A 24,285-nucleotide genomic window follows, 5' to 3' on the forward strand; every position below is an offset into this window, starting at 1 on the left:
GTTTGATTTTTTTCTTGTTGATTTTTATAAGTTCTATATAGATTATTGTTATCAGCCCTTTACCGGATGTGTAGAAAGCAAATATTTTCTCCATTCTGTAGGTTGTCTATTCACTCTAATGATAGTTTCCTTGGCTGTGCAGAAGCTTTTTAATTTGATCAGGTCCCATTTATTTATTTTTGCTGCTGCTGTGATCGCTCTGGGGGTCTTCTTCATAAATTCTTTGCCTAGGCCAATGTCTAGAAAAGTCTTCCCAACATTTTCTTCTAGATTCTTATGGTTTCATGCCTTAGAGGTTTAAGTCTGTTATCCATCTCTAATCATTAGGGAAATGCAAATCAAAACCACAATGAGATATCACCTAACTCTAGTGAGAATGGCCTTTATCAAAAAGTCCCAAAACAACAAATGCCAGTGTGGATGTGGAGAGAGAGGAACAACTCTTATGTTGTTGGTGGGGCTGCTTTAGTACAACCCCTGTAGAAAATAATTTAGAGATATCTCAAATAGCTAAAAATAGAAATACCATTTGATCCAGCAATCCCACTACTAGGCATCTACCCAAAGGAACAAAAGACATTCTATAATAAAGACATCTGCACTCGAATGTTTATGGCAGCACAATTCACTACTGCATGGATGTAGAAACAACCCAAGTGCCCTTCAATCCATAGTGAATTAATAAAATGTGGTATATGTATACCATGGAATACTACTCAATTACAAAAAACAATGGTGATCTAGCACCTCTTATATTATCCTGGATAGAACTTGAGCCCATCCTTCGAAGTGAGGTATCACAAGAATGGAAAAACAAGCACCACATGTACTCACCATCAAATTGGTACTAACTGATCAATACTAAGGTGCTCACATGGTAGTAATATTCACTGGGTGTCCTGGGGGGGGCAGTAAACTCACAACTAATGGATGCGGTGTGCACTGTATGGGGGAAGGGCATGCCTCTAGCCCTGGCTTGGGTGAGACAAAGTCATTACTTGTAACCAAAAGGTTTGTACCCCCATAATATCCTGAAATAAATAAATAAATAATCTAAAACAGTCCCTTCACATGTTTCTGTTTTTCATGATAAGCAGCTTCTTAAAAGTGAGAGGTTTAAAGTTCAAATTTTCCTCAAAAAATTCTTAACATTACCTAGAATTTAATAAAATAATTTTTTCAAAGTTCAATTTGTAAAAGATTCTAGCCTATGTGACTGAGTTAAATTTGAGATGACAACTACTATCTGTGAATTGGTAAGGGAGGGTCATTGATGCCAGAAGCAAGACAGTGACACTCACAGAGTGACCACCTCCCACAAATTAGCCATTTCATCTCCACCAGTTTCCAAGGAATAAGCAGGGGCTCATTCAAGTTCAGTAAGGACCCTAGGGCAATCTGATAATTAGAAGATAGGACTTTTGCTCTCAGGGAACAGACGTTGGCATATCTTGGTTAACAATCTTGGGGTGCAATACAAATCACTTGAGCATATCTTTCACAATTTGGGCATGTGACTCTGCCTAGAAGAGCTAGTTATGTATACAGCTAGTAATACATGAGCATTATGCCTTTATCAGCCTAAGCCTAATTTAAAACCAAAGTCCTGGGTCAAAAGATATTATTAAGATGTCCTTATAACTGTACCACTAGTAGTTACTCCAGTTATTCACATATTATCTGAGTAATATGAATCCAACTGCAGTCCCCTGCTCTGCTTTCAAAAAGGACAGGCTTCTGAAGTGTGGTAAACTGAGTTCTTCATAAGCAAACATGAAAAACGCACAAACTCAGCATTAGGATGACCAGATGAGCAGGGTGACAGCTCATTCCCTGTGCAAATGTGGTATGGAAGAAAGATACGAAATACTCCAAAATGCAGCAAGCACTAAGCGTATCTGTCAGCAGAGGTGCCTGCTGTCCTGATAAGGGGTGTCTGTGAGACACTGATGCAAGATGGGGACGTTCATCCTTGGCATCCTGCCACACACCCATACCCCTCACACTACTTTTTTTACAACTTCATCTACTCCTAGGGCTTCTTTTATTCTAAAATTTCCATCTTTCTCTCTCTAGCTTAGATAGATTCCTATCTAAAGATTCAGACACAACTGAATTCTGAACATCTCCAGCTAGCCCACCCACAAGGACCTCAGACTTGTGTGTCCACCAGCACACTCACCATCCTTCCTGCCACGCCTCCTCTAGCACAGTGGATGTTACACTGCTGTCTAGGTCAGAGCCCGACTACTTCTGACCACCACCACCCATCAGCCACACACACTGCCCAAACTGCCTCCTGTCCATCTCCTTGCCATCTGGTCACTTCTCTTGTTCCCAACACCACTTCCTTAGTTCAGGATATCATCATCCAGACTGGTACAAAAGCCTTTAAGTGTTCTCTTCCTCACCAAACTGATTCTCTAAACAGTACAGTGGCTTCACTAAAATAGAGTTCCAACTACATAACAACCTGCTCCATACCCTCATGGATGTCTCACTGCTCTCAGCATCAACGTCGCCACTCCAGCCTCATCTCCCTACTGCCCACCTACACACTTCAAGTCCCAGCCACAATGAGTTCTTCTCAGTATTTCAACAATACCATGTGCTCTTCTCCTAAGAGTTTTTGCATTGCACTGTTCCTTCTGTACTAAACACTATCCTCTTATAACTTCACTTAATTCCTACTCTTATTTAAGGACTCAGGTCTGACATCCCTTCCTCCAGAAAACATTCCCTATCATCACAAAACTGAGTCAGGGGCTCTTCTCTGGACAATGACACTTGCCACACTGAACTGTTTAATTATCTATTTTTCCTGGCTGCTATAGCAAGAAGCAGGTGATAAGGAGACCAATACAAAGGCAGCTGTAGCTGTACAGGTGATGAAGGCCTATGCTACAGAGGAAGCATGGGGACTGACAGCACACGGCCTGGGAGGGAATTAGGCAGCACAGACAGTGAATGTGTTAGGACACATTTATGCTTGATGCCTGACATAGCACCCACTAGGTAACAGGTGCTTAAATATTTGTTCAAAGAATGACTAAATTAATAAAGACATAAGAAAGCAAAGAGAACAACATCTGAATCGAAATCAATATAGACTTATCACGTGACGCTGGAACAGGCAGAGGGAGTGGAGATGGGTGAGGTCACTAGGGGGACATGTGGTTTAAAAAGATATAGCCAAGTGGCTGGCCTGAGTAGCCTGCAAAGAGCAAGTCAGTGAAGAAGAGGGTCTGAATACCGATTCCACCATCTCCCAACCAAAGAACCTTGGGCAACTAATTCTTTCTGTGCCTCACCTACAAAATGAGGATAACAATGATAGTGTATATTTTACAGCACTCGTGTCAGGATTAAATGAATTAGTATTTGTGAATCCCTTACAAGAACAGTTATTTGCACAAAGTAAACATTATATAATTATTGGCTATGTTAAATAAAACAAATCCTTAGTAGTAGCTTCACTATTAGATGCTATAAAATGGCCATGTGTAAAGAATTAACAGAATGACTGTTTACTACTTCCAATTACTAACAGAGATGTGTCAAGCATATTTACTATAAAATGTAAGGAATTTTCATGTCTAGAAATCTAAAATTTTTACAATAGAATTCTGTGTGCATACATATACACATACAATTCATAGTAGTACACTGGACAAACTGGAACTTCAGAGCTGCTCCAAAAAATACAACACCCCATTCCCATCTCCAAACACACAGAAATCCTGGATAAAATATAACAAAATAATGTTTAATATATAGTCAAGGCCAGGAGTGGTGGCTCACGCCTGTAATCCTAGCACTCTGAGAGGCTGAGGTGGGAGGATCACTCAAGGTCAGGAGTTCAATATCAGCCTGAGCAACAGCAAGACTCTGTCTCTACTAAAAATAGACAGAAATTAGCTAGGCAACTAAAAATACAGAGAGAGAAAAAAGAATTAACCGGGCATGCCTGTAGTCCCAGCTACTCGGGAGACTGAGGCAGAAGGATGGTTTCAGCCCAGGAGTTTGAGCTGCAGTGAGCTATGATGGCACCACTGCACTCTAGCCCAGGCAACAGAGCAAAACTCTATCACCCCAAAAAACAAAAACATGTAGAAGTTAAAATAAAAAATCTCAATGGCCGGAGTAGACTGAAATGAAATGATGATGAAATCACCAGAGTGCAGCACACAGAAAAGGATAATCAAGAGAATGAGGAAGAAGTAATATTTGAAGAAATAATAGCTGAGACTTTTCCAGGAATGAAGAAAGATATATCACAGAACAAGATAGTTTTGGTTACGCCACACAGGGGAAGCTGCTAGCAGAGCATTTGCTACACTCAGCCACACGGGTGCTTTCCTATCCCCTTACTGGACTACAGGCTCCATGAGGGCAGGATTCTTTCTAATATATGATGCACAAATGAATGAAAGAATAAATGTGTGCAGTATATTTATATTCATGTGAAAGCATTTTTTAGAAGGAAAAAAGCAATATGGGAAAAATACAGTCAGGTGACCTCATATAAGGCATTTGGATCTGTTTTTTCATGTGTAAAGTAAGAGTCTTCTTGATGACATCAGATAGCAAAAGCCATGAACAACTATTGTAGTACACTAGGATTAGTATTATTAATTGAAATCTCTGCATTAAAAAATAAATTTGAGTGGTTTCTTATTTTCAACAGAGTTACTGACAGAAAATTGGAAAAAATGATCTGCAACTTAGTTGTTTAATTCACATAGGACAGGTACAAGAGAGTAATGACAGTCATAATCAACAATTCCTGCAGTGATACCTAGACAATGTATTCATACACCACCTTCACTCAATTTATATGTAACACACTAAAACCAACTGTAAATGCTTCATTTATCATATAACCAGGCTAGGCTCTTGGTTTACCTACATCACGTAGACTCCTAATGTAGCAAACTCTCACTAGACAAACATCCAGAGATCAGCCACAGTCATCTTGTACAGTCTTCCTTCTCTATACTCTAAGTAAACAGCAAAGTGTCATCAGTCCAAGTTTTATGTAAGAATTGGCTGAGATAGGTAAGCTGCTAATATATAAAATAGCCAGAACCAGTAAGTACTATTGGTTCTTTACTAAGAAAATTAAAAATTATAGGACCTCCAAGTTGCACATAATTTTATCCACATTTAAGCTTTAAAACCTATGTATGCAAAAGAAAATGTAGCAGTTCAAATTGATCAACCTGAATTTAATGTTTGATAATAGCATGCTCTCTTATTTCTATAAAAACATCAAAACTCATCTCTTCATTTTCAAAGAAAACAAGCCTATAAGGCAGAAAATGACCATTTAGTAAAGAAGAAGTCATCTTTGGTTCTTAAAGGGTAAGTGTATTACCTTTACCCTTTAAAAAGTCACACATTTTTAATGTGACTAAGCAAACTGTGAGAAGCTCCCAGGGGTTTTCAGCGACAGCTGTGATTACCAGACAGAAACAAACATGCTCAGATGTAGATGTGAAAAAAATCACTCCAGGGACCAAGGTAAACAGATAACAAAAGAAATCCTGGTTACTACGTACGAGAATATTAATCTCTTGAGACCCTCACAGGTAAGGTACATGGATGATTCAAGAAGCCATGCAAATGACCTCACAGATGGCGATGCCTAACTAGACAATTTGGAACAGGTATATTTTAAAGATACATATTTATCTCTTCATTTAAATATATATTGATAAAGTAGATAGAAATGGTCTGAAAGAGAACAACCAGAATTATCAGAAACCCAACTATGACACACATGAAATGAGGCATTTTTATCCTGCAGAATAAGACTTACAGTTGCTAGAAGCAAAAAGTAGGACTGTTAGTAAGAGAAAGCTACAGACAGTTTGTTCTTATACCAGATCTGAAATCTCTGAAAGCCAAAACACATGAAAGAACTGCCTTTGAAAGCAGTGGGTCAGCATCATAGGAGATGTCCTAGCATGGCCCTAAAAACAAGTGGGCCACGATAATAGAATAGGTTGAAACACTTAACTAGCAATTGGGCTACATGCCTCTGGACATTCTGGGATGTTAAAAGTCAGGAGGTTTTCTCCAGGTTCCTTATATTAAATATTAGGTTGTTATGATTTAAAAGGGAGTAATTTATCTAGTAAAGGAAAGAGAACAAATTTTAAGAAGTGTGGTGACTGAGCTTCAAAATACTGTTACATTTAAACAATTGTGTGGCCATCTTTTCAGAAGATGTCACGTACAGATGAATATGGTATTATAGGTCATTACATATAATTACATATAATAAATACATAATAAACATTACATATTTTTAGAGCAAATATAAATATGTTTAGATGACCATCATCCTGATGTTTCATGGTAAAATCTTCCTGTGGACCTCAGAAGCAAGATGGTGAGGCCAATAGGGCCAGAAATAGGGCTATACACAAATACATAAAAGAACTTTATAGTTACTATTTAAATATAAGCTAATCATTGAATTACCTTTTTGTTTATCTCCTTTCAGTAATACTGCGATATAGACTAGTTCTTTCAGAATCTTATTTTAAAGGGGTAAAGGGCAGAAAGTTTAAAAATGTATTTTTCAGAAAACCTTGCAACCTGGGTTCCAGACATGATTAGGTTTCAATGCACTCATGCTCAAAACTTTGATTTGGAAATGAGACGTAAGGGAGAAAGGCACAGGGCAAAGCATCCACTTGGCAGACTCCTGAGATGAGGAGACTGAGTTGAGGGTCCAGGGATACCCAAGTTGGCTAAAATTCACAGGACAAAAAAGTGCTGAAGAGGAGAGAGCTACACAGACAGACCCCTAGAATCTGCTAAGGGTTCCCCTCAAGTACTCAGGTAAATATACATCTGCATATGCAAGTAAGAAAACTACTCAAGGCCAGGAAATAATCCAAAAGCATTGCACAGGCAGGAACAGCATCGATGCCTCATAATTCACGAGGCATTGGGTAGAGTTCTCAAAAGAGTCTTGTTTCATTAATGGAGAATAACTAGACCTAGACAAAATGTTGCTCTGGTCCCACCTAAAAAGTCTTAAATAAAAACACAATGCGAAAAGGATCACACTGTTCCTGGGTAACTTGGCTGCATCCAAGGAACAAAGCTCAAAAATATTCATAGGAATAAAGAAATATGCAGCACCCAAAAAGGTAAAATTCCCAATGTCTGGCATCCCATCAAACATTTTTAGGCATTCAAAGAAGTATGAAAACACAATAATGAAAAGAAAAATCAATCAATCAAACCCAACTCAAACACCTAGCACCTAGATCTTAGTTTCTAACACCATTCTTCAATAAAAGGAGTCACGGCTCCTTGGAGAAATGGCTGATTCTAGGACTGAAGCAGGATGTATATGAGAGGAGCCTAGAGTATCATGTATTGCCAGAAAGTAAGAAAGTGCTCAAAGCTACAATGATGGAGGTTATGTCAAAGTGGTATAGGAGCCATCCGAAAAAGCTCCCAACAGCCAAAGCTGAAAAAATCTGAGCAAAAAGGTAAAGTAGTATTAGATCATAACTGAAAGTACAAAATAACCATCAGTCCATATTAACATAATTACTAAATAAAGAAAAGAGAAGAGACAAATCCCCCATGTAGAAGAATTCCAGATAATTTATGCAGAGACTCCACCCTCAAGGAGGAGAAGCAGAACTCCCCATCCTTTTAAGTGTGGGCTATGCATAGAGACTTCCTCCAAAGAATACAATATGAAAGGGGAGAAAAAGAGTAACTTTATAGTGGAGAAACCTGACAATCACCACCTCAACCAGGTAGCTAAGGTCAACATCAGTCATAAATCATGTTCATAGTGTGTACCTTTGATTTGATGTGATGAAATGGTATTTATCATCTGTGGACTTCCTTCCCAAACCTATAACCCTACTCTAATCATGAAAAGAAAATCAAACAATTCCCAATAGAAAGTTATTCTATGAAATACCTGATCAGTACTCTTCAAAATTGTCAAGGTAATCTAAAACAAGGAAAGTGAGAAGCTGTCATAGCCGTGAGGCTATGAAGACATTGCTAAATGTGATATAGTACACTCTAGATTAAATCCTGGAACACAAAAAGGACATTCATTAAAAACTAAGAAAATCTGAATAAAATATGGACTTTAGTTAATTGTAATATATTCATATTAGTTCATTAATTGTGACAAATGCACCAACGTATTCTAAAATGCTAATAATATGAGAAACTGGGTGTTAGGTATATGAAATTCTCTGTACAAGTTTCACAATTTTTTCTGTAAATCTAAAACTATACTAAAATAAAAACTTATCTACATTCATCTTCTACAGCTATCTTAGAAAAAAAAAACTTATCTACAAATAAAACTGAAGATATCAAGTGAGAGAAGAAAAGCAAACTCAGAATAGTCACACATGCTAGGATTAGCAGAAAAGGACATTAAAACAGTTATTGTAACTGTATACCATAAATTCAAAAGGTTGAATCAAGACATGAAAGATACAAAAAATACCCAAAGTGAATTTCCAGAGATAAAAACTACCTGTCTGAGATAAAAAATACACCTAGATGGAATTAATAGCAAATTAGACACTGAAGAAAAGGTTAATGAATTTATAAACACAGCAAGTACAATTATCCAAAATAAAACACAGAAAGAAAAATATATCCTGAGGTTAATTCCACACTAGGCAGCTACTAACTAAAGGCTCTTCCAGAAAGACTCTCCCAAGCCACTGTCTCCCTGGGTAGTAAGGATAGTATCTATGTTAAAGAAAATTACTGCATCAGGTTAAAATGATTAAATTGTCTTAACATGTCTGGATCTTATCTTTTCATGAAAACACTTTTTATTAACTTTTTCTTTTAACAAGGAGAACTGCTCTTAAGATTTTTCCCATGAGAACTGGAGATTAATCTTTTATTTTTCCCCTTTTATCCTTCCCACAGCAGCTGTATATTTTGAGGCTGACCACTTGGTTATAAGCAAAATATCCCTAAGTAAACACACATACTTTAGAATGAATGAGCAATTCTCATATGATCATAGATTTCACAGTGTCAAACTAAGTGGGCTGATAAGGCCACCAGGGTCCTTGTAGCTCAGGGTTCAGGTTTTATCTAGGATTCATATACCTTGTAAACATTTTGTCTGCAGCAGTTTGAAGTGATAGTACTTCCTGCTCTGAGAAACTAATGTCTAAGCAGATAAATGTCATCAGATTGTCTGAGAGGAGATACAGGAAAAAACTTTGCCATTGTGAATGGGTTTGTGTTTGTTACTATACAAAATGTATGCTTGTATTATTGCTTATGTGAAATTATTCACAATTGTTAAAAAGGTAGAGCCCATGTTTGCCAAGAAAATAAATTTTTCTCTACCTCTAAGAAAAAAAATTTTAAAAATGAAATAACTTTAAAAAACTAAAACTATAACATTGGGACAACTTCAAGTGAGCTAATGTGTATAATGAAGCCCCCAAAGAAAAGGGGATAGACAAAGTATTTGAAGGATAGCCAAAAACCTCCAAATTCTATGAAAACTATAAACCCACATGTATACATTTGTCAGAACTTTTCAAATTGCATACTTTATATACATGCTATTTACTATACATTAATTAATATCCCAGTAGAGGTGTTTAAAAGCAAAAGGAAAAAAATCTTAAAAAATGTAAAAGGAGCTATTAAAGCACAAGGCAAAGAGCAAGTCCAAGAGATTTATTAATTCTTGATTAAAGATTTGTATAGACTTGGGCAAAGATTAAGTTAACTATAAAATAGGAATACTACAAGAACTAATGAGCAAATGTTTGTAAAGCACATTGTGAATGCAAGGAAGAAAGCGGAGAGTCATTCCTGACTCCTCCCTGTCCCTCCCCACATGCAATGGTCAAGCCCAGTGAATAATAAACTAAATACGTCTCCATCTCTATTACCCCATCCTAGACGAAGTCACCATCACCTTTTCTTTAAGCCAAGGATCTGCAGGGACTGACTTGTGGGCCAAATCCGGCCTGCCACCTGTTTTTGTAAACAAAAGTACTGAAGACAGTCATGTTCATACATTTATATAGTGCCTTTGGATGTTTTCACACAATGGTGGAGCCAAATAGCTGTGATTGCCTGGCCCACAAAGTGTAAAATATTACCTAGCCCTTTACAGAAAGTTTGCCAAACTTGAAGTAAAGAAGTTATTAAATAATCCACAAGTCTTCCTTCCACTCATGTAATTCACTCCCTAAACTGCAAGCCTGAGTAAAAGTTTTAAGAACAAAAATCTGATTATTCACTCATTCTTGTGCAAAGATAAATCCAAACTCCTTAAGGTAGCTTCCTGCTAATTCTTCCAACCTCCTATCTTGCCACTATCCAATTAAACTTTCACATGCAAGTTATTCTACCTTAAGTTCTTTGAACTCATCTTGCTGTAACCTTTGGGCCTTCTGCACGTAGTATTTCCCCACTTTCTCCTAACTGTAGGTCACCATTTGGTTCTCTATATAAATGGCATTTTCTACACGAAGACTTTCTTGATCCCTTGGGCAAGGATTAGGTGTTCCTGAATGTCTCCCATCATTGACTTTATTATACTGTAATGCACATTTACCTGTCAAGCCAGGTTGTAAGCCATAAAAGTGCAGAGACAGGCTCTGCAGTGTTAACTATGATACCCTCTGCACCAGGCAGAGCACTCACAAATTTCTGTTTAAATAAATTTCTTCTTTGCATCATGTTCTGAGACTTCAAAGACTTTTGCCTCACTGATTTATCAGATATAATCAGGCAGACTTAACCGATTAAGATAAATAAGTCATTTATAAGCAGAATAGTTTACACTAAAATCTGAAAACCTTGAAATCTACCAAAACACAATTTCTTCTGAGTACAACTATTTGTGTGCTTATTAGTATGCTATCTGGGAAAAACCTTATCTTTAGACCTTAAGTATTGTTCTAGATCATATTTAATAAAAATGTAATAAAAATAAACAAAGCTTTAAAAATATTCTCCCATTACCTGTTCTTCCCTCTCCTTTTCTTTGGTCTTACTTCTGTAGACTCTAGCAGAGGTAGCATCCTGGGATGGAATGGCAGAGATCTGATGCAGTGGCATGCTCATCCCAGCCTCCTATCTGGTGGTCTTCTTCACGGAAGACGGTCTCCACTGGTAGAGTCATTTTAGGCCATGGGTTTCAAGCTGAGAGAAAGTGAAGAGAGAATAAACAAAACTGTGCTAAAAAACACTTCAAATTTCCAAATGTGAGATTAGCATTTTATATTTACATTCATATTTCAATGAGTTACAATGAATGTCTAGGGGAAAAATTATAATTTCTCTCCTGTAATAAGATGGGAGCACCTGAAAGAGGCTGATGGATCAGGTACACATATAATCAGAGATTAATGTTCCACTGGCTACTTAGGTTTAAAACACAGCAGCGTTACCATTTGTTGTAAGAATATTTTTCATACGGGTATGGTGGCTCACACCTGTAATCCTGGCACTTTGGGAGGCTGAGACAGGAGGACTACTTAAGGCCAGGAGTTCAAGACCAGCCTGAGCAACATAGTGAGACCCCTTCTCCACAAAAAATTTTAAATCTTAGCCAGAAGTATGATGGTGTGCACCTATAGTCCCAGCTACTCAGGAAGCTGAACCAGGAGGATCGCTTAAGCCCAGGAGTTCAAGACTGGAGTGAGCTGGGCCACTGCACTCTAGCCTGGGTGACAGAGTGAGACCCTGTCTCCAAAAGAAAAAAAGAGCGTTTTTGAAGTTAAACTTTTTTTCCATGATGAAACAATCATCCTGATATAAGCAGTGATTTTCCCTTAAAACTGCTGCCCTTGAGTCCACATAATGGTAAAATCAGAGGTTAAGCAGTCAGAATTAAATTCAAGATGATCCATGTTTAAATTTCCAAAAGTCTACACTCTCTCCCCCAGTTGTTGACAAACTTCCTATAAAGGGTAAGATAGATAATATGTTAGACATTGTAGGCCAAATCTGTCCCAGCTATTCAATTCTGCCATTATAGCATGAAAACAGCTAGAAATCGCATATAAATGAATGAGAGTAGTTATGCCCCAATAAAACTTTACCTACAAAAAAACATGAGGCAGGCTAGATTTACCTATAGGTCTGTAGTTTGCCAAACACTGTTCTAATGGATTTCCTAGGGAAGATGGGGATTTTTGTGAACATTCCTGAGAATGCTCTTAGGTCAAATAATAGTGTCTATATAAGCTGTCTTTTAACAATTCCAGACGACCTGTGTAGGCTAAAAGTAACTCCATCTTACATGCTAATCCACTACATTGACTTATGATTAACCCTAGTTCCCAGAAAGACTTTAAGATTTCTACTTTATCAGCCGGGCGTGGTGGCTCACGCCTGTAATCCTAGCACTCTGGGAGGCTGAGGCGGGCGGATTGCTCAAGGTCAGGAGTTCAAAACCAGCCTGAGCGAGACCCCGTCTCTACCATAAAAATAGAAAGAAATTAATTGGCCAACTAATATATATAATATAAAAAAAAATCAGCCGGGCATGGTGGCGCATGCCTGTAGTCCCAGCTACTCAGGAGGCTGAGGCAGGAGGATGGCTTGAGCCCAGGAGTTTGAGGTTGCTGTGAGCTAGGCTGACACCATGGCACTCACTCTAGCCTAGGCAAGAAAGCGAGACTCTGTCTCAAAAAAAAAAAAAAAGATTTCTACTTTATCTACTATTAAGAGCACATACTTATCATAAATCCTACCCTTAGGTCAAAACAACCATGATGTTACCCTAATTCGTGCCTTTAAGCAAATTCCTACATACTCTCTCTGAAACAAGTGTACCTTTTCTTTGTGGTATATAAGCCCTGGGGGAAGTAATAATGCGGATAGAAATCTACCTGTCTTGCCGCTGCCCGAGACCAAGCTTCTGTCCATAAGTTCCCCAATAAAATACCCTGACAGTAAACATACTGACAAACTGGATTTGTCTGCCTCGTTCTTTGGTTTAGCAGCTCCTTCATTTGGGGGTTACTCTGTATATAAAGTTGCTTCACAAAACACACTCCTGCCCTTTTTCTGGTTTTCTCCTACATTCCCCCAAAGTGCATAGTAACTGAATTGTGTGTTCTTTCTCTTTCTCTCTCCCCACTGCCCCCACTGACATCTATCAAACTCTGCATACAAAACCAATTAAATATAAATTATCCATAAGGCTTAATGGAGTAATGCTTCATTTTTGCAAATTTTAACTGAGTATGGAAGCCTTAAAACAAAAGAATGAATTTCCAATTTGAGGGTTTTCATTTATCAACTGGGGTTGATATTGGGGGTGAGGCAGTAGGCAGGGAGGGTAAACAACAGGGCCTGACAATCTTATGGCCACATTTGAAAAGCAGCCATTTACTCCATCTCTCCTAAAACTGTACTCTAGACCAAAGGCAGGTGTTTGTGAGGCTGGTCCCACACTAACAAAGCAGAAGAGCACCAAGACTCACAAAATGGATTCCTTCACACACTCGAATCAACAAATAACAGGAAGGAACAAAAAACTGGAAGGGAACAATATATATAAGAAGATTAGCTAAAATAATATTAGTTTTAAAAGTCTAATTTTGCAAGTGAGTGATTATTAATAACCTCCAAAAAAAAGATTCCCAGGGAAACAGAATACATGATGCTAATGTTAAAATATTATACATCACCTACTCTACTTTAAGCCTTTGATGAGGCTGGCACAAGATGGGGCTCTACTGTGGCCAAGAAATGGTCTGAATGTTTGTATTCAAGCAGTTCCAGAAAGACAAGAGACACTGCTGAGTTGTTTTACATTTTCTGGGAGATCATTATTGTCAGTGGTGAGCAGTTTTTTTCATCACTAATGCATTCAAGTCCTTTCTCACAGATGACAAACTCCATTTGGCCTCTTGGAATACTTAGTCAAACTGACCATGCCGAGCCCCACTACCTATCATGCCATTCAATAGCTACCTGTGGTGCTTCTGAAATAATCATCATTATTACATCATGGTACATGCTGATGACAAACCTGGGAAGGGCTATTTATGCCAAAGAAACACAAATGGAAGAGAGTTTTATTTGTTAAAAATAAATTATTTGTTAAGTTTAGAGAGACATCCCTCCTCATAGTCACTTAAGCTCCTCTTCTGAGATGTAACCCCACCTCTAGGCAATAGACTTAAAGTCTGTATGAAGCAATCCTTCTCCTAGTTAGGATAAAAATAAGATTACAAACAAACCACAAAAAAGACCGTGCCATTTTTTTATGTGAAGGGTTATATGAAGAGAACAAACAAGGTATTACTTATAATATTTTCTTTACATAATTTCCAGATAGCTGTTTTATATCAATTGAATTCATATTTGATTAAGAGCAACAGTTAAATCTCTGTACTCTGCCTACAATCCAGGAATGAGGACTTCAATTCCACTAATGCTAACTTGGAAAATACAGCATACCTAATATGAACATTTATATCTAGAACTGGACTGCCAAAGCTGGCGTAAGAGACTGGAAATGGATCTGCCACATTTATGGATCAGAAGATGACTTAATATTGTCCTCTGATGTCAATTTTTCCCAAACTGATCAAAAGAGTCAAAGCAACCCTTATAGAGAAATTAAGCTGTCTTCTTTGCAGAAACCTGACAAGGTGATCCTAAAATTCATACAGAAATTCAAGGAACTCAAAATTGCTAAAAACAACCACGAAAAAGAACAATAAACTACAAAACATACTTACTACTAAGGAACACTCCAGATTGCAAAACTTACTTACTACAAAGGAACAGTAATCAAGACAGTGTGGTACTGGAATAAGGACAGATATAAAGATCAATGGAACAGAAGTTAGAGTCCAGAAATACCCCTATATGTATCCATGATCAACTGATTTTCAACAAGGGTGCCAAGACCATTCCTCAGGAAAAGAGTAGTCTTTTCAACAAATGATGCTGGGACAACTGGATAAACACATGCAAAAGAATGAATTTGGATCCCTTTCTCACAAAAAGAAAAAATAGACAAATTAGACATCATAAAATTAAAACTTCTGTGCTTCAAAAGACACCATCAAGAAAGTGAAAAGACAACCTACAGAACAGAAGAAAATTTTGCAAATCATACATCTAATAAGGGACTTGTAGCTAGAATATATAAAGAACTCTCATAACTCACTAATATAAAGACAACCCAATGAAAAATAGAGTACCCAACATCATTAGCCACCATGAAAATATAAATCGAAACTATTAATTATGTCCGTAAAGACAAATAATAAGTGCTGGCAAGAACATGGTGAAACTGAAACCTTATACACTACTGGTGGGAATATATGCAGCTATTTTGGAAAACATTCTGGTTTTTCCTCAAAATGTTAAACATGTTACCGTATGACCAAGCAATCTCACTCCTAGGGTATACGCCCAAGAGAAAGGAAAACATTTCCTCACAAAAAAACTTGGCATGAATGTTCATACCACATTATTCATAACAGCCAAAAAGTGGAAATAATCCAAATGTCCATCAACTGATAAATAAATAAAATGTGGTATATCCAGTCAATAGATTCAAATTCAGCAATAAAAAGAAATGAAGTGCTGATACATGTCACAATAGGGATGAACCTTAAAAGAAATTATGCTAAATGAAAGAAGCCAGTTACAAAGGACCATATATTATATTACAAAGGACCATATCATAACATTTGTATGAAATGTTCAAATGGTAAGTTATAGATAAATCTATAGAGACAGAAAGTAGAATAGTGGTTGCAAAGGGCTGGGGTGGGAATGGGTAAATGGAAGAGAGTGGTGGCTTAAAGGGCTTCTTTTTAGGGTAATGAAAATGTTCTAAAACTGACTATGGTGATGGTTGCAGAACTTTTTAGAATACAAAAAGCCATAGAATTATATACTTTAAATCAGTTAACCATAATGGATGTAAACTGTAGCTCAAAAAAACCTATGTAAAAATATATATGGAATTCACTAAAGTGGACTAAGAAAATTTTTTTTTTCTTTTGTGCTCTATTGCTAACGCAATTTATCCAGATGACATGTTAGGGCCACTGTTATCCTATCTCACCCTTCCAGTTTTGAGAAGGCAATAGAAAAAGCACAAAATCAGTAATCAGAAACCTAAGTTCAAGTCCTGATCCTAACTGTGTGGTGCTGGGCAAACTAATGAATTTCTAAACTCTTTTGTTTCCTAGTCTGTAAAAAGAAAAGGATAATAATCTCTACCAAGTTCAAAAGGTTACTGTGAGGATCAAATAAGACTGTGTCCATGTACCCAAATGTAGGGGCTCTTAACATCAGCACATCTGCCAGCAGGCCTTTCCAGGCATCTGCAGTGGTTCCTCTCACATCACAAAGGTCTGTTTGTTTGGTTTGTCTTTCCAGTACTATTTTATGTCCCTCTATGCCTCAGTCTAACACAAAATTTTTACAAATGGAACCTCAAATTCTTTCTCACATTTATTTACAATCTCTAAGCAGCTTGATTCTGAGGGGGAGCAAGGCTGAGGATGCCATCCCCATAAGGGGAGTGGGTAGGAAGGCCCAATCCTGAAGACAACCAGTGTGGTTAACAATCAAACTATTCTATGTGCTTTCCAGATGGTCAAGATGCATGAAGGATTCTACCCATTTTAACAACAATGATGTGGACAAATACAGATGACAAAGAAGGGAGTCAGGAGAAGACAAAGATGCCAGTCGCAGCATCCCTGAGGAACGGGCACCCAGGAGCAGTCCGCATGCCTCCCTGCGCCCTTGTTCGCAGGGTGCCAGGCTTCAGCAGCACCTTGCTCCTCCCCACTGTGAATTGTTGTATCTTAACTTCCTGATTGGCATTGTTAGAATAAACAACTTTAGGTTAAAGTTTGCCTTTATTGGAAGTACATTTCCTATAACAAATGAGAAGCCTGTGCACAACAGCTAGCAGAAACAAAAAGAGAAAAAGCAGTAAGAGGGGTGAGGAGACCAGCTGTGGATGTCAGCACTGAGTCATCAAAGCCAGACCTGAAGCAGTGGATATCAAAGGAGAGACCAACTGAAAGAAGAACTAACATAACCTAATGAGAGGTCTACACCATGCCCTGGTTTCTGGCTATATATTCACAAAACAGGCATACACAGAGGAGCAGGGTGAAGGGTGAGCTCAATGTGGACAACTGAGCCTCATATGCCTTTGAGAAATCCAAGACATGTTCATAACGCAGACTGGGAATCACCAGCATATCAAGACACCTGAACACAGAGGAATAGAATTCATTTTCCAAGAAAAACCTGTAAAATCAGTTATTTATGTCATTATACACTATAAGTAAATGATAAAATCCAACATCAATAAAGAATTTTAAAACCTTTTAGAAAGCAAGGGAGAATCCCTAACATTAAAAAATATCTATTGCAAAAATAAAATCCATCTCAAACCAAAATTTAACATATTCACATGGCAAAATTCTTAGAGACATTCTAATCAAATTAAAAAACAAAATAAGCATATTATCGGTGCTATTTTTTAATGCATGGCTAGATTTTTCTGCCAATGTAATAAAACTTAAAAATAAAAGGAAGCCTGGCCAACACAGCGAGAGCCACTCCCCCCATCTCTACCAGAAAAATTTAAAAATGGGGGGGAGGGGCAGTGGCACACAGCTGTAGTCCTGGCTAAACAGGAGACTGAGGCAGAAAGATCACTTGAGCCCAGGAGTTTGAGGCAACAGTGAGCTATGATCCCACCACTGCATAGTAGCCTGGTTAACAGAGTGAGACTCTATCTCAAAAATAAAATAAATTCCAGCCTGAGCAAGAATGAGACCCTGTTACTACAAAAAAAAGAAAAATTAGCTGGGTGTGGTAGTGCACACCTGCAGTCCCAGCTACTCAGGAAGCTGAGGCAGGAGGATGGCTCCAACCCAGGAGTCTGAGGTTACAGTGAGCTATAATGACACCACTGCACTCTAGCCTGGGAAACAGAATGAGAGAACCTGTCTTTGAAAAACATAATAATAATTAATTAATTAAAAAATAAAAGGAGAATTTCATAGTATAATGGAAAAGCTAAAATCCAAAGGAATTTTCTAAGAACTACTAGAATCAGTTAAAGATGTATTTTATATAAAATTAATAATGTATTCTAGTATAAGAAAAATATATACATATATTAATGTCACCAACATTCCTGTATACCAACAAAACAAAAAAGCATGAAATAATTAGAGATAAATTATACAAAAACTAAAGAACTTTTCATGAAAAAAATTCTGTGATTTTAGAGTATATCTGAATTCTATAATAAAGGTGTGTTCTATCCAAAGTAAAGCATATGTTTAATGTAAATCTAATCAAATTATAAGCAAGACTTAATGTGACAAAATGATCCTAAACTTATGCATAAGAATAAATGAGCTAATTAAATAAAAATACTAGGGAAGAAGCAATAGGGAGATGTATCCTATGAAATATTAAAACAGTATAAGTGGCCGGGCGCTGTGGCTCACGCCTATAATCCTAGCTCTTGGGAGGCCGAGGCGGGCGGATTGCTCGAGGTCAGGAGTTCAAAACCAGCCTGAGCAAGAGCGAGACCCCGTCTCTACTATAAACAGAAAGAAATTAATTGGCCAACTGATATATATATATAAAAAAAAAAATTAGCCGGGCATAGTGGCGCATGCCTGTAGTCCCAGCTACCCGGGAGGCTGAGGCAGAAGGATCACTCGAGCCCAGGAGTTTGAGGTTGCTGTGAGCTAGGCTGACGCCACGGCACTCACTCTAGCCTGGGCAACAAAGTGAGACTCTGTCTCAAAAAAAAAAAAAAAAAAAAAAAAAAAAAAAACAGTATAAGTCAATTACTACTAAACAGCAAAGTACGGGTACAAGACTGAAAATGGAGTCCAGAAACTGACTGAATCATATAGTAGAGTACAACAGCCAACAGAGTAAGCAGCCCAAAATTATACAAAAGAGACAAAGTATTCAATCAATGGTGTTAAGCCCTATAAATATATACAACTATATGTACATCAATAAAAATAAAAAATTAATTAAAAAAAAATTTTAATGGTGTTGGGATAATTTGTTAAAAATCTGGAAGGGGAAATGTCAATTCAGAATCACACTTCACTCAACAAAATAAATTCTCTGATGGACATAAAGGTTAAATGTTAAAATAAAATTAAATTGCAAATGAATATATTAAAGAACTAAAGAGAGGATGACTTTCTAAGGCTAGAATTAAAATGCAAAAAAACACAAAAAAAGCTTGTAGATACAATTCCATAATTAAAAAACAAAATAAATGAATAGGCAAACAAGACTGGAAAATATGTGTACTATACGGGAGAGAAAGTTAAAATCTTTTTTATAGAAGAACATTAAAATCCCCATAGATAAATAGGCAGGGCACAGGAACAGCCATTTCATAAATGAGGACATAGAACTAGTTAAACCAAATTGTAGATCATGATCACTTAACATTTTAATAATCAAATAAAGGCAACAGCTCAGGGAACCATTTTTTTTCCTTTATAAAATTCTACAAAAATATGTTGAAACCTGTCAGTGATGAGTATGTGTTGAACCTGTGTTCTCACAGAGTTCTGATAGCATAATAAACTCAGAAGGTCCATTGGGAAAACTGTTGAGCAGCAAAGCTCAGAAACTACGGAAAAGCTTACCATTGGTAAGCCCAGCCTGGGAAAATATGCAAAAATTTTACAGGCCCCAAGATTTTCAACATAACATTATTAACAACAAGAAAAAACAAAGTCATCTTAATTTCCCCAAATTGGGGCAAAGCTAAGTAAACTGCAGTACTAGCACAATCAAAGGAACATATATGGGTCTTTATAAGCAATAGAGAAGCTTAGGTGTGACAAAAGTTGCACACACATTACAATTACAGCCTTACGAATATAGAAGCAAAAACCCTAGGAGGGATGTAATGAAAATGCCAGTAGCAGTTAATGATGTAACAACATAAATGATTTTTCATTTCTCTATTTTCTAAATATTTAGTAATGATATATTATTTATAGTTTAAATATTTTTAATTTTTTTATTGATATATACTATATCTACATATTTTCAGGGTACATATGATAATTTAGCATATTCAGATAATTTATAAAGATCAAATCATATATTTGGGATATCCATCACCATAAATATTTGTCTTTTCTTTATACGTAAATATATTTTTCAAAGAGCTAAAATAGAAAGCTGATGTTCATCACAGGTTGGCAATAGTCAACATTTTATATTATCAATGAATATATACAACCATAAAGGGCTCATTGTCTGTGAGGAATGCATTTTTGAAGCCTTCACAGAATTCAAGTCTAATTTTCCTACAGAAATAAAGAAAGAGACACATTCTCCAGACACAGAGGTTTACAACCATTATAGGGTTTGTTTTATCTTCCCTTTAATTTTTTCAGCATTACCGCTAATACTTTTGCAATGTGCTTTCCTTTACAAAACAGCATGGTGCATCTTAGAAATAGTTTGCCTTTCTTCACAGTGGTATTACATCTGACTTTCATTCCAAAATTACTGATTTTGGAGACTGTATTATTTCATTTTGTATACACAGTAGGACTAATTTATTAATATTTTCATGTCATACTATTTCAAGTTTGCCATACTTCCCACAAAATGTGACTGCAATGGAATGGCCTTTACACACCAACAGAAATGGAAGCTCAGAACACGAGCTGCTAGCAAGTTGGAATACAGCATCATAAATAACATGGCAAGCAAAGGTTAATACTTGTCCACTGTCCGTAAGTCTGAGCATTTGCCCAGCACTTACAAGGCTATCTGTTGCTTACACTGCTTTTTTCCAGTATGTCTGTCCTTGTTCCTATGCTAGAAACATACATGTGGCAGGAATCACCATCTTTTAGAAAATACAGAAAATAATAATAAACACTGGCTACCAGTGTTTTTTTTTTTCCTTTTAGTCATGGTTATAAAAGAAACCTCTTATTCTCAAATAGTGAAAGTCTTCTTTCCACCAGAAGAGAATGAACTGTTCTTTTCTTAACAGATTTCCTTGTATGGGAAATGCCCATATACTCAGGATCTGACCATGGAATCCGGGCCTTTTCACTGTTTAAACAATATTTATTTAAAAAGTTCCTCAGTTTCCTTCCACCAATCCTATAAACTTACATACTGGCTCTGGTCCTTTCACAAATTATGTAAATTACATTATGCAGTTCAAAGGAAGAAGAACCCCCAGCTCTAGGAATGCATCTGGGGCTCTGTGAGCCTCTCCTCACCTGGCTATTCAGGGCCTCACTCTATCAGCCAGTCTCCTCCCCTTATATTTCCATCTTCTCCTTCCTAAAGGCTCCTTCACATTAACAAAGTAACAAAATCAGTTTTCCAAGGAAAATACCTAGAATTTATGTATAGCATCATGAATTCTATATATAAATTGTAAAATTCAACATCAATACAGAATTTTAAGTCTTTAAGGGTCTCTCATATTTAAAAACAAATGCTTTCAATGCTACTATCCTCTTTCCCTTTATAACTAAAATTTCTCAGTTGTCTACAGTATTCTCCACTTTCTCACCTTTCACAACTCAATTCACTGCAATCTAACCCATTTCACAGAAACTGTGCTCGGTCTTTTCTCATTTACTGATCAAACTTAGAAGAGCTCAAAATAAATATATATATATACACACACACATTATACACACACACACACACACACATATATAATAAAAACATACAAGAAAGAAAACAGGGGGAAATAAAGAAAAGTTTTTAAAATCCCTTTAAATAAGTCAATCAATACCCTCTTAAAGATACAGATGATAGATGATACAGCAGCCATAAAACCAAAACATGGTAAGACTGGGGGGAAGCACTCTTGAAAATTAAAAATGATGAGCGAATTAAAAATTCAATAGAAGGGTTAGAAAATCAAGTCACAGAAATTACCAAGAAGGTAGTACAAAAAATACACCGCAGAAAATAAGAGACAGAATATATAAGTATTTGTAGATATAAGAGTATCTGGAGGCCGGGTACAGTAGCTCATGCCTGTAATCCTAGCACTCTGGGAGGCCAAGACAGGTGTATTGTTTGAGCTCAGGAGTTTGAGACCAGCCTAAGCAAAAGTGAGACCCCGTCTCGACTAAAAATAGAAAGAAATTAGCTGGACAACTAAAAATATATAGAAAAATTTAACTGGGAATGGTGACACATACCTGTAGTCCCAGCTACTTGGGAGGCTGAGGCAGAAGGATCGCTTGAGCCCAGGAGATTGAGGTTACTGTGAGCTAGGCTGACACCATGACACTCTAACCCGGGCAACAGAGTAAGACTCTGTCTCAAAAAAAAAAAAAAAGAATATCTGGAGATTAGTCCAGGAATTCCAACATCTGACCCAAAAAGAGTTCCACAAGGGAGGAGAAAACACAGGAGGGAAGGAAATAATCAGAAATGATATAAGAAATTCCCAAGAACCGAAAGATACAAGTCCCCAGCACTGGCCCACTAAGTACCCAGCACAATGGATATATATATATTTAAATCCACACCAAAGTATATATACTATAAAATTCTAAGCCAGGCACAGTGGCTCACACTTGTCATCCTAGCACTTTGGGAGGCCAAAGCGGGAGGATTGCTTGAGGTGAGGAGTTTGAGACCAGACTGAGCAAGAGCGAGACCCCATCTCTACTATAAATAGAAAGAAATTAATTGGCCAACTAATATATATAGAAAAAATCAGCCAGGCATGGTGGTACATGCCTATAGTCCCAGCTACTCGGGAGACTGAGGCAGTAGGATTGCTCGAGCCCAGGAGTTTGAGGTTGCTGTGAGCTAGGCTGACGCCACGGCACTCACTCTAGCCTGGGCAACAAAGTGAGACTCTGTCTCACAAAAAAAGAAAGAAAATAATCATTTGGCTCTAAAATGAACAGCAGGAATCTCAATACCAATAATAGTATAAACATTATAATGATATAAGCAAACTGATATAACCAATTCAGGAGGATAGGGAGAAGGTAGGTGGAGTCCAATGTAAGTAAACAGACAATATCTAATATTTATAAGACAAGAAATAGTTATGAGCATATCATATGAAAACATGGAAGCAACTATCAGAAGAAACAATTAAGGTTATTTATATGCAGCTGCCTCTGGGAAGCAGGACAAAGATTGTGAAGGAGTAGAGCAAAGGATTACTGCTTTTCATTACAGGTCACTGGGTACTACAACCTCCTCACCATCGTTCTAAAATTCAGAAAACTACCAAAACAAAAACAAAAAACTCTAGCCTTTCTTTACATTCTTAACAATAATACCTTACTTTGTATGACCTTCTTTGGGGCCAAAACCTGACCTGAACTGATATGAAGCTACTCATAGACTCCACTAAAGCTAATTAGTATAAATATTATACTTCAATGTAGAAACAGTATTAAGTTTGATTAAGGGGTATTACCCAGGCCTCAACACAGATATTTGATAATATATATTATATGTAGCAGATTGCCTTTATTAAAACCTGAAAATTTCTGAATTTCAAAATATTTCTGACCCAAGAGTTTTCAGTAAGAGAGTTTGGGCTTACATTTCATTTTTCAAAAAATATATACAAATATTACTTTTATTTTTAAATGTTAAAGATATTTTGAAGAAATAAATGGCAAGATAAAGATAAGATTATATTTTCAAGGATCACTTCTACAGTTTGTTACTACAGAAGTTTCTCTGAACATGCAGAGCAAAAAAATAAAAAATAAACAGAAAGCATGAAGAGAGTAACAGGTAGGAGACTAAATGTGACCTTAAATGGATCAACACCTATTCCACATATTATCCAAAAATGACATTATATGTGGATCACTATTGAAGTGATGAAATTTGTGAAAAAGAATTTGGAGATACCTCAAAGAGCTAAAAATAGAAATACCATTCAATCCAGCAACAGTATTATTAGGCATCTATCCCAAAGAGCATAAGACATTCTATAATAAAGATATCTGCATCCAAATGTTTATGGCAGCACAATTCACTATTGCAAGGACATGGAAACAACCCAAGTGTCTGTCAATTCATGAGTGGATTATTAAAATTTGGTATATGTTTACAATGGAATATTACTCAATTCTAAGAAATGACAGTAAGCTAGCACCGCTTATATTATCCTGGATTGAGCTTAAACCCATTATCCAAAGTGAGGTGAAAACAGCTCAGAAGAATGAGCTCCACATGTACTCACCATCAAATTGGTACTGACTG

The 24,285-nt window shown here is 36.9% G+C and overlaps 1 protein-coding gene across 4 annotated transcripts in view; it reads right to left on the reverse strand.

Moving 5' to 3' along the window:
* Positions 1–24,285, reverse strand: part of MARCHF8 (membrane associated ring-CH-type finger 8) — a 151,267-nt gene that overhangs the window by 77,033 nt on the left and 49,949 nt on the right. For all 4 annotated transcript variants that reach the window (XM_012744626.3, XM_012744630.2, XM_012744625.3 and 1 more), the window contains one exon: positions 11,014–11,193. In XM_012744626.3, coding sequence (XP_012600080.1) covers positions 11,014–11,115 — 102 coding nt within the window. In that variant the 5' untranslated portion in view covers positions 11,116–11,193. The remainder of the gene's footprint in view (positions 1–11,013; positions 11,194–24,285) is intronic.

Source organism: Microcebus murinus, chromosome 14 (genome assembly GCF_040939455.1).
Source record: "Microcebus murinus isolate Inina chromosome 14, M.murinus_Inina_mat1.0, whole genome shotgun sequence".
In the NCBI taxonomy this organism is placed as follows: domain Eukaryota; kingdom Metazoa; phylum Chordata; class Mammalia; order Primates; family Cheirogaleidae; genus Microcebus; species Microcebus murinus.